Consider the following 12,025-nt stretch of genomic DNA (forward strand, 5'->3'; position numbering starts at 1 on the left):
TGACTTTTCCAAAAAAAAAAAAAATTCCCAAAGTCCAGGTCTCTCATATCTACTCAAAAAGGAGTTTTAACAAGAAAAAATAAACCATGTTACTGAAGCTCAGTATTGTATTTTTGCTTTTTTTCCCGTCAAAGTACTGCATGAAAGAAGACCATTTGTGTTTCCGAATACTGTGTAAATTTGGAAGCATGGAAAGTGGAAAAGAAGTAACTGTCCAAATACAACTGGAGGCTACTCCTTCAATTTTAGAAATGGTAAACTGTATGTAAATCTTTAACCAGATATTTTAAAAGGTTGTTTTACATAGATGTATACCTTGTTGGGGACACTGCTCTATTTCTAGTTATGTCCGAAATAAATTGCACAATATTCATTTAATAAATGAAGTATTGTTAAATCTAAATTAATAATAAACATTTTTTGCAACATGTCAGATAAGCTCGAAGTGCAAAGTATACCATGGAGCTTGCTCTGTGCCTGTGAAATACATATCAAAACCAAAAAGCAAGCTCCATGATATACCTTTCACTTCAAGCTTATCTATATTTTAGCGTGCATCTGTCTATGAGCCTGTGAGTCCATTTGTTCATAAATTCTTTCTGAACCGTAAGAGCTTGGACCATCACATTTGGTATGCAGCTTCCTCTTAGCATAAACTTAAATCAAGGTCAGGGCTTGGTTGTGCCTGGAAAACAGGAAGTGCAGGGAATGGGACTATTTTCCATAACATGGAAAGGGAGGGGGCAGAGAGCTGAGGGATGCAAAAAGGAGGGGCACAGAGAGGAGAGTTGTGATACTGAAAGTGGCCACTGTGGGCAGCTGTGGCATCAAGAGAATGGCCAGCAGGGCTGGGGCTCCACCATCTTCCTGCCACCAACCTGGTATGTAGACCACCTACCCAAAATCCAAAGGATTCCTCCCTGCCCCGTGGAGGCCCTGCAAGTCACAGGGTGGTGCTACAGACAGGGGGCAGCCCCCAGAAACTTGCCTCTTCCACACGGCCTGCAGGATGATGTGGGAAGGGGGGCACTGAAGGCCAGGTCAGTCCCCGGAGTGTTCCCCCAAACAGGCTGCAGAATGGAGGGGGCCCCAAAGCGCTGCCCCCCCAGACCAGTTGCAGGTTGGGGGGGGATAGCAGCAGCAGGACAGCAGCTGCCCCCGGAACACTGCTCCTCCCTTCCCCCCAACAAGCTGCAGTCTAGGGTGGGGGAATGGGAGACTGGGGTCAGCCCACATAGCCTCAGCTCCCACCCAACAAGTGTGCAGTCCCAGGTACCCCCTTGCTGGGAAGAGTCACCATCTGAGCAGCGCAGCTTCAGCCCCTAGGAGGAGCCACCACCTTAGTAGCACCACCCTTGCCACCATGGGTGGTCCCAGTAAGCCCTCTCTGCCCTGAGTCTAGCACATCCCACCTGCCTTGACTTCTGCACCCTCATTCCCACCCTTCACCCCCACCTGCTTTGAGCCCCTCCACACCTCTCAACCCACTGCCCTAAGCCACCCACCCCATTATCCTCCTCACACCCCAGCCTTCATTTTTGAAAAATACAATAATTGAAATAAAACATGTACATTTTTTTATTTAAAAAAATTACTTCAGTTAAACACCTGATGTACTAAGGTACATCCTCTAGTCATACTAGAAAATGATAATAGAGCTCTTTGTATTGTTTATAATTTGATTACTAACAGGATATGATAAACCAGACAGCTAATTGCAGTTAGGCGTGGTGTGTGTGGGTGTGGTTTTTGGTTGTTTTTCTTTTTTTGGTCAAACTGAAGCATAGGACAGATTTCAGACTGATTAGACCAGAGATAGGGAACCTTCTTGGTTGGAGTCTACTGGCCCACAGAAAAATCAGTCAGGGGCTGCACATAAGTGGCCTTAGGTTCCCCACCCCTGGGCTAGACCATTGGTCTGTTCTAGCATGACATGGCCTGGTCATGCATACAGTAAATTGGTTAATAGGAGACTGACTCTCTCATTCTAAACATAGTTACTATCTGAATGTGTCTCTGTGCTATGAATACGTTCGGTGATTTACAGAACGGTTTAGTGCTATTTAGATAATTAAAAGCCATTTTAACACTTGCACAATTCCTGATAATGAATGTGACTTATAGAAAATACAGATAAATTGCCATATTTGTATAATTAGCAATCAGATAAGATAAATCTGCCTTTGATAAAATGTAACTTAGGGTGTGGACAAAGACCCTCTTAAAGGAATACCCTATGTAAGTCAGCCGTTAAATGCCTTAATTTCAGAAAACTCTTGGTTGAAGAAGCGACAAGGAGTCCTGTGGCACCTTATAGACTAACAGATGTATTGGAGCGTAAGCTTTCGTGGGCAAAGACCCACTTTGACCACGAAAGCTTACGCTCCAATACATCTGTTAGTCTATAAGGTGCCACAGGACTCCTTGTCGCTTTTGCAGATCCGGACTAACACGGCTACCCCTCTGATACTTGGTTGAAGAGCTCACCAATAGGAATATAGATATAGAATAGTGATAGAAATGTAGCTGTGTTAGTCTGGTGTAGCTGGAACAAAAAACAGGACTATGTAGCACTTTAAAGACTAACAAGATGGTTTATTAGATGAAAAGCTTTCGTTGGACAGACCCACTTCCTCAGATCAAATAGTGGAAGAAAATTGTCAACCATATATACCAAAGGATACAATAAAAAAAATGAACACACATGAAAAGGACAAATCAAATTGCAGAACAGAAGAGGGATGGGAGGTAAATGTCTGTGAGCTAATGATAGTCTTCAGTGGAGAGGTATTGCAGGGAACATTTTGATTATGGCACAAACAGTGGTTTCATTTATTTGATGGCCATTAGATTTAAGTATCAGGATGGGTGCAGCTCTGGGACAAAAGGAAATATGACATTTATTTAAAATAGAAATCTAAACTGCATTTGTCTTGTTTGCCCTCCAGAATATTTGTGTACAGCTTTGTCAGTAGCTCAGTCCTTGAAAATATATTCACATTGATTAGCAATAGTACCACAGTTCCAAGTTAATTTGTGTAAATATAAAAACACAGCTCTTTTGAGTTACTGCAGTATAGCATTGTATTCTTTTCCTGGCTCTCTCACTGGCTTGTTTTATAGACGAGGGCTTCTACATAGCAAGATTTAATTCACTGTTTTTATGATATCATCATGCTGTATTGATCAAACTTGGACTTTTTTAAAAAAACAGGATGAGGCATCGTCACTTAAGTTTGAAGTAAGAGCTACAGCATCACCAGAAAAAAATTCAAAAGTCATTGAACTACACAAGGAAAAGCAAGTTGCACATGTAAGAATTCATTAAGTACACAATTAGCCCTCTCGACACCCTAAAAATACGTTCAAGAAATATTATATTTCAATTTCACATATTATCTTTTCTAAACATAATTTAGAAATTAAACATACTAATTTTAATTTGTTAATGTTTCCCTACTTTAGGTCTTTTTGGAAGGACTACATAACCAAAAGCCAAAAGGTCCTGTTTTTTTCCTGCTTATTGGGATAAGCTCAGCAGTTGGCATATTATTGCTTTCGCTTGTATTTATACTACTCCAGAAGGTAGGATTGTTTTAATTAATGTTATTTTCATTTAATACTTTAAAAATGGGAATAATGTTTTATTGTGATCTATCCTCCTGAAAGAATAACAAATCCTATTATGATTAATTTCCTTTCATTTGTCCTTTTTACCTCATGTGTTCTCTCTCAGTAAAAGTACTTATTGACATTAACTTACCTCTCTGGGATCTCTAACGCCTGTACCCTAAGTTTTTCCCCCAGCTTTATGGGCCAGATTTGCATATTTTCCCTTCAAATGTAAAACATTTTTTCTATGCTTCTGTTTCAAGTTTTTGCTATTCTAGTGGACACACATACCAGAATGTTTTAAAATACTGCTAACAAAAAAGATGCATATAGCCTTATTGCTTATCAGCATTAAATGTTTTAAATTATAAGTTATATGAACACTACTAGCTATACAAGATTCTGGCAAGTTCTGATAGTCAGGGATTGTTTATCCCATATCTGCCATAGACATTTCGTTGTGCCAAAGAAAAAAAAGTTGGGGATTGGGCATGTGTGAATGTGTCTCCACTAGTTACTCCTCCCATGTAAGAGTAGAGAAGTGTAACAAATGCTCAGATTCCATTGCCATTCCATATCCTGGGTGGGAAGATATTTTTAAACTGTGAAACTTCACATCTGGCACATTTGTTTGCATTGTTTATGTAGGGAAATTATTAGCCCGTAAGATGTAAATTTTTAATAATGCTGTCTTTCCCCCACCCGGTGATATTATGTACCAGTTCATGTTAATAGTAACATGACTGTTACTCCCAAAACAAGCTGATACTTCATCACATATGCCAGTATGCCATCATAATCTGTTGTACTGTTTAAAGTGATTTTATGAAATCTGACTTAAGAATTTGTTGAACCATATCAATTGATTTTGAAATTGTCTTTCAGTTTGGCTTCTTTAAAAGACCATATAAACCTATCCCTCAAGAGCAGCCCAAAGAGAGTTGGAACATTGTAAACAGCAATAAGGATGACTGAGATGGCAATTAAAGGCTTCTTCCAAATGGTGCATTTCAAGCTCAGGTTGACTTACATAATGAACATGAATGATATGAGAAAACTGATCATGAGTCTGTCTATTCTTCATTAGAATATGTATTTGATTTCATTGATGGGTGGAGAATTATACCTAAAGGTACCATCATTTTATTAAATGCAAAATAAAATCTTCAAATGAAGAAACTGTAGAAGTAAATCTGAAATACCAGAAGTATTCATCTCTTCCAATGAAAACAAGAGCACTAAGCAGATAAAATGACGGAGAATTATCTAAAAGAAGAGTGGCTAGAAGGTAGCACAGTATTATCAACCATTCTGGGGTAATGAGATCTCAGTGGTTGACCATGGGGTTAATCATAACTCAATTAGCTTTCCATTTTCATTCCATTTTTAACTAGAGACTTAGGATGAGATCCTCACCGGACTATTGCACTTTTACAGAGGGTAAAAGAGCTGAAGCTGTGAAGTGAGACCACCTCTGATATATGCATTGCAGAAGACAGCCACAAGATCTTCTGAACATCACTGCAGGCTCTGGTTTAGGGCAATAACTACAGCACTAATCAAGGTCATAGCTATGTTTGTAATCTGTAGGACAGCCTGGGAGGCTGCTGTAACTTAGACCTCCAGGGCTTTCTGAATTATGCCAGGAGCTGCTCCAGTTCCAAGGCAGGCCAGGACTAGGAGGATGCAAAAGTGGCTTTAAAACCACCTAAGCTTTCCCATCCTGTGGGCTGTGAGTTTCTGTGTTCAGCCTCTTAGGCTATGTCTACATAGCAGTGTTATTTTGGAATAATTCATATTATTCTGAAATAACAGTCTGCATCTACAGAGCAAGCAGTTATTTCAATATAATGTTGAGCTGGAGCACTTCTTACTCCAACTCCTATAACCCTCATTTTAGGAGGAGTAAGAGAAATTGGAGGAAGAGTGCTCTTTGTCAGACTTCCAGCTGCGTAGATGGCGTCAAAAGCCAAAATAAGCTATTTTGACTTGAGCTACGTCAATTACGTATCTTATGTTACGTAGTTTATTTTGGTGTTAGCCCTGCTGTGTAGATGTGCCCTTAGAGGGCAGCATAAAATCTTAATTATTTGTGTGTAGAAAGGCTTTTTGATAGTGACAAGCATTGAAAACTCAGTGACTCATCAAGGATGCATAAGAATGGCCATACTGCATCAAACCAATGGTCCATAGTGCCTGGTATCCTGTCCTCTGACAGTGTCCAGTGCTAGATGACCTAGAGGGAATGAACAGATCAGGTAATCAAGTGATCCCTCCCCTGTCATACATTCTCAGCTTCTGACAGAGGTTAGGGACACTATTCCTATCCGTTCTGGTTAATAGCCATTGATTAACCTATCCTCCAGGAATATATCTAATTCTTCTTTGAACCCTGTTTAAATTCCTGATTTTCAACATCCTCAGGCAAGGAATTCCACAGGTTGACTGTGTATTGTGTGAAGAAATACCTCCTGTTTGTTTTAAACTGCTACCTATTAATTTCATTTGTGACCCCTAGTTCTTATGTTATGGGAACAAGTAAATACCTTTTCCATATTCTCTTTCACCACAGCAGTCATGATTTTATAGACTTCTATCATATCCCCCCTTAGTCTCCACTTTTTCTAAGCTGAAAATAAGTCCCTGTCTTATTTATCTCTCCTCAGATGGCAGCCCTTCCAAATCCCTAATCATTTTTGTTACCCTTTTCTGAACTTTTTCCAATGCCACGATATCTTTTTTTAAGATGAGGCAATCTCATCTGCACAGAGTATTCAAGATGTGGACATACTATCAATTTGTACCGAGCAATAAGACATTCTCCATCCCCTTTTAAATGATTCTATTTGCTTCTTTGACTGCTGCTGCACATTGAGTGGATGCTTTCAGAGAACTAGCCACAATGACTCCAAGATCTCTCTCTTTAGTGGTAATTGCTAATTTAGTCCCTATCATTTTGTATATATTGTTAGGATTATGTTTTTCAGTATACATTACTTTACATTTATCAACATTAAAATTCATCTGCCATTTTGTTGGCTAGTCACCTAGTTTTGTGAGATCCTTTTGAAGCTCTTCACAGTTGGCTTCAGACTTCACTATCTTGAGCAGTTCAGTGTCTGCAAAATTTGCCAACTCACTGTTTACCTCTTTCTCAAGATCATTTATGAATATGTTGAATAGGATTGGTCTCAGTATGGACTCCCGTGGGCTAGTTATCTCTTGCCATTCTGAAAAATGACCATCTTTTTACCAGTTTTTGAGAGGACCTTCTTTCTTATTGCATTACAACTTAATTAAGAGCCATTGGTGAGGGACCTTACCAAATGCTTTCTGGAAATCCAATTACACTATATCCACTGGATCCCCTTTGTCTACATGCTTGTTGACTCTCTCAGTCTGACAATTCTGTTCTTTATATAGTAGTATAGTATACTATAGCATCACATTGAGGGTTATCTTGAGAAGAGTCAGACATTTCAGGCAATCCATATCAACCATCCTCAACATAGTACTTGCTGATAAGGACAGGAGCGCACAGTTAATTCTATCGCTCCTTCTTTCTGCTCAAACACAAAAAGCAGAGGAGGTTTTGGAGTAAAAAACATCATGTGTTTTCTTGGTAAATTTGAAAGCATTTCTATTATGCTCAGTGTTGTAGTATTTAATGACACTTTCAGTATCTGACAGAAGAAAGTCTGATGAAAGTGTACAACCTCCTCCCAACTTCATAGGGCTAAATTTCATCTTCAGATATGCAACCCTCCAGCCTAAAAGTTGCTACTCTTCTGAAGCCTGTATAATGAAACAGTTTGGAAATTTAAGTTCAGTTCTTAGTAGATATATTTTCAGCTTAGTACTACCATTGCAACTGGTACTCAAGAATGTGCATAGAAAAGAAAGTACTAAATTTATATGGAGACTGAATTGCTCCTATAGGTGATTCCTTCAAATTCTGAGAGATACTAGCAATGCCATCTACTGTAAGTAGACTGATATGAAAAAGGCCTTCATTCTCCGCCTTCATGCACTACCTCATCCAAGACTAACTTCATCTTAAATAACATACTCTTCCCCCATTCATGCCAAGACATACTATTTCCTATGGCAGCTCTTTGCTGTTTTTCTGGACTACTAGTCGAAAATTTTTTTTTTTTTTTTAGGTAGTAAGTATGGACATCACAAACTGATTATGCATTGGTAATATAATAAAGCTCCAGAGCTAGTAGGAACACAGATTGACTTCAACAAATTATTTTGTTATCGTTACATACATTTTCCAAAATGACCTTTTGATGTAGGCAAAAAGAATCCAAAGATATTAGGATATGACTTTGCACAGAGGCTAACCACCTGTAGTTTTCACTTACTTCCATTGGTGTCATAGGTGCTCCACACCTCTGAAAAACTGATCAAATACCTTGAGGTGAGCTTTCTATTCTAAAATATTCTGCATTATATTAAGAACAAATGTCTACATATAGAAAGATCTTATTTTTTGAACAAAATGTGCTATGAGTGAAATATTTCATCTTGCAAGACTTAACTGTTTGTAAATTTTATATTGTAAAAAGTGGCTGTAAAGGAGCATAGAGCCACATGAATTACTGCACTTTTAACCAAAACATATTTGAATAAATATTGAAATAGTGTGTTGTGAGAACTGTATTTCAAACAGAGGCAGCATTAAAATTGCTTTAATACAGACAATGCAAAGAAATATTTAAATTTTTTTTGGAATTACTTTAGTGAGTAAATTCATTAGTGTTGCTTGGAAATTATACAATACCTTTCAAACTGTGGCATTAATAAGTAAACATTGAATATCTCAGGTATTCCTATGAGATGTACAAGCATAATTCATTAACTTAAATATTGATGTTTAACCTAAATGTAAAATGTGAATGTAAGATTTTCTAATGATAGTATGTTTATTAACAAATGATCATTGTCACATTTTATAATAACAAATGATGTACACTATCTTTGGCAAATGTAATTATTTTGTTGACAGAATATGCAGAGGTAAAAGTTAAATTTGTAAATGTATGCAAATATATACATTTAAAGAATCAAATATGAAAATCAAATGTCACTACTTAACCACAGTGTTTTAATGCTTCTGGATTACAGGCAGTCCCCGACTTACGCGGATCCGACTTAAGTCGGATCCGCACCTACGAACAGGGCTTTCTCGCCCCGGAGGTCGAGGTGGCGGATTGCTACCTGCGAGCTCCGGGGCGAGAAAGCCCCGTTCGTAAGCTGCTCCGGTGCAGCAGACCGTCTCCAGCAGACCAGGGGCACCGGGCGGGTTCCCGCGCTTCTGAGGCTTTGCCAGAGCAAAGCCTCAGAAGCGCGGGGAACCGCCGCTGCTGCCGCTTCAGTCCCGGTGCCCGTCCCCAGCAGACCACAGGCACCGGGACTGAAGCCGCAGCCGCGGCGGGGTCCCGCGCCTCTGAGACTTTGCCAGAGCAAAGCCTCAGAGGCGCAGCACCCCGCTGCCGTTGTGGCTCTGCTCCCCATGTCCCTGGTCTGCTGGGGGGGGAGCAGCTAGTGTGCCCTCCCCCCCAGCAGACCAGGCTTTTGTTTTGGACCCTGGGGCAGAGCAGCTGGGGCGCTGCCGATTGGTCCTGCAGCGCCGCTCTGGGCACTACTGGAGCAACCCAGCAGCACCCCAGCTGCTCTGCCCCAGGCGTCCCCAAGTCAGCTTCTGCTGAAACTGACCAGCGCTGACTACAGGAAGCCCAAGGCAGAGTTGCTCTGCCCCGGGCTTCCTGGAATCAGCGCTGATCAGTTTCAGCAGCAGCTGACTTGGGGATGCCAGGGGTTCTTAAGTTGATTCTGTATGTAAGTCAGAACTGGCGGTCAGTTTCAGCAGCGGCTGAATCTGGACGCCAGTTCCGACTTACATACAGATTCAACTTAAGAACAAACCTACAGTCCCTATCTTGTACGTAACCCGGGGACTGCCTGTAATTATTTAGTGTCAGATTGATGTCAGTTATAGCAGCACAAGGCTGGAGTAGCTCCATGCAAGTCACAAGTGACTTTGGTTTTACACCTTTGTAATGGAGAGTAGAATTTGGTCCATATGATTTACTTGGTTATCCACCATACTGCACATTATTTGGCAGTTATTACAGGAAAAAATTCCAACCACAGCTGTCTTTCCTGCAGTTCCACTGAAGTTAAAGTGAGTATGTATAAAGACAGAATATGGTTCTATGCAATTTGTTTTTTTTTTGTTTTTGTTTTTTTTAAGGCAACCATTACTGGTGCTACTTGTAACTGTTCGATTTAACGTTGAAATGTAATGTTTATTAAAAAATTCAACTTCTGGCATGTTCACATAATCCTCACTAATCCAATTTAAATACTTGAGCCCCAATTCAGCAAAGACTTAAATGCTTAAGTTACTAGGTTTCACTGTGTGCCTTAGGAACTGAGTCCTTAAAGACCAATGGGCAACAACTTCTGTGTTTTAGTCACAGGGAAATGTAATGTTCCTCTCACAGCCCTAGTGAAGATGCCTCTTATCTTTACTCTGATGAGTAAGGGCACTCCCACACCTAAGTTACTTTTCCTGCAGGTCAAGCAGGTTGACAAATCTATCAAGATGTTAGTTCTCAAAAATTGCAACAGACGGGGATAGCCATGGTAACTATGACAAAGTAAATTCCGATGAAGGCAGGAATCCTAAACTGTACAAATGTCATGCAAAATAATTTCATTTTATGTATTTTGTAAAACTAATTTGTGGACATATCTATTTTCTTCTTAAACTGCATACACTCTAGAAGCATCACTCAATTTCTAAAATTACAAATATTACTCAGCATTTGTGCCTTATTCTAGCCAAAATGAACACATTATGCTGAATACAGCCCAGCTCCACCTATGAAGCATAATTTAAACATTTTCTATACAATAAAAATTTAAAACAAAGTAAGTTTGAACAAATGTTTCATTGAAAGACCACGTCTATACTTACTGGTGGATCAACACTCCAGAAGTTGATCTTCTGGCATTTGATTTAGCGGGCCCTAGTATAGACCCGTACATTGAATGCTGAGGGCAACTCCAGCCAGCGTCTGTACTTCTCGCGCCGTTGCGTGGATGATACAAACACAATTTATGATGTGGCAACTCCAACTAAATAATTAACGTAGCTGGAGTTGTATATCTTAATTCAACCTTCTGCTGTAGTGTAGACCAGGCCTAAGTGAATACTATTTGTACAAGGAAAAAGTGGTTTAACACCTAACTAGTAACATGCTGAAAGCATACAGTTTTATATCAATTCATTTGAATGTCAGATTACCTGGAAATAAAAGGACCTGGCGGAAGCCAAATTATGCAATTCCAACTCACAGTAACTCCATGCCTAATTCATTTCACTAGAAGTAGCGTTACCAGTGAAGTAAAATAGGACAAGATACTATTAAAGGTGACCAAATCAGGCCCCAAATTGAACTCAGTCACTGTTTAAAAGGCTTAACTATTTTTTGCTGAAATGTTACTAAGTACTTTTAACCAAAATATATAAAATTTACACACATGTAGGTTTTTAAGGTTAAAGTTATAAACATTTTGTTTAATAATAACTATTTTATTTGATAATTTTTTAATATTGCTAGTTTTATGTAAGCATCCTAATTTCAGTGTTGATCCCCATCCATTTCAAAGTGTGAAGGAATGAGCCTTAAACAGCTGTTCAAAGATTAAAGTAAGTCTTATGCAGAACCTGCACCATAACACTTTTCTTGATAAATTACTTCTACAGACAACTGCACATTACTTTTGAATCATCCAGTTCATCAATACTCCCTCCATAAAGATTAATAAGTTGTCGATGGACCCTGGAAAGTGAAGAAATAAAAACAGTCACTTATAAAAACTACAAGAGTTAATGTGACATTTTCTTTGAGGGCAAATTTATATAACTTTTTCCATATAGGATGAATTACATTTATGTTTATTCCAGTCCTTACTTTGGATCACTAAAAACTGCTGAGATAGAATCTTTTTAATACTGGAGGTTTGAATAAAAAAGCGATAGCATGCTGCCTTTTTTCACCTCCCCCTACTTTGTGTTAATGATGAGCATCCCATCATCTGCTCTATGTTTTTGGTTGCCACAGTGCTATTGTTGGAGAATAAGAACTCCTCTTTCCATTCCAGGGATTTTAAACTGTGTAGGTTCATGTATTTCCATTCTTTAATTATCCTCTAATAGCACTACGTATCTACAGTTGAATACATTCTGATATAAAACACCATATATTTTGTTAACACCACAAAATGCAGGGGAAGGTCCCTTTCAAATAGTAAACTTAAGTCTGATCTCAGAATTCAGGAGCTGGCTAGTAAGGAGTTTATCCTGAAACTCTTTCTTCAAAAAAAGCCTTCTTTT

At 39.1% G+C, this 12,025-nt stretch overlaps 2 protein-coding genes across 7 annotated transcripts in view; one reads left to right on the plus strand and one right to left on the minus strand.

Annotated features, from left to right (window-relative positions):
• ITGA4 (integrin subunit alpha 4) overlaps positions 1–7,272 on the plus strand; it is a 65,332-nt gene extending 58,060 nt beyond the window's left edge. For 2 of the 3 annotated variants that reach the window (XM_075933744.1, XM_006121693.4), the window contains exons 25-28: positions 135–254; positions 3,215–3,313; positions 3,466–3,585; positions 4,498–7,272. In XM_075933744.1, the coding sequence (XP_075789859.1) occupies positions 135–254; positions 3,215–3,313; positions 3,466–3,585; positions 4,498–4,587 (429 nt within the window). In that variant the 3' untranslated portion in view covers positions 4,588–7,272. Of the gene's footprint in view, positions 1–134; positions 262–3,214; positions 3,314–3,465; positions 3,586–4,497 lie in introns of those variants that run through there. The other variant, XM_075933745.1, reaches the window with a different exon arrangement.
• Positions 7,273–11,185: 3,913 nt separating this feature from the next.
• The window catches only part of CERKL (CERK like autophagy regulator), a 137,980-nt gene continuing 137,140 nt past the window's right edge, over positions 11,186–12,025 (minus strand). For all 4 annotated transcript variants that reach the window (XM_075933746.1, XM_006121694.2, XM_075933747.1 and 1 more), the window contains one exon: positions 11,186–11,471. In XM_075933746.1, the coding sequence (XP_075789861.1) occupies positions 11,390–11,471 (82 nt within the window). In that variant the 3' untranslated portion in view covers positions 11,186–11,389. The remainder of the gene's footprint in view (positions 11,472–12,025) is intronic.

The sequence above is a fragment of the Pelodiscus sinensis genome, chromosome 7 (genome assembly GCF_049634645.1).
Source record: "Pelodiscus sinensis isolate JC-2024 chromosome 7, ASM4963464v1, whole genome shotgun sequence".
Lineage (NCBI taxonomy): Eukaryota > Metazoa > Chordata > Testudines > Trionychidae > Pelodiscus > Pelodiscus sinensis.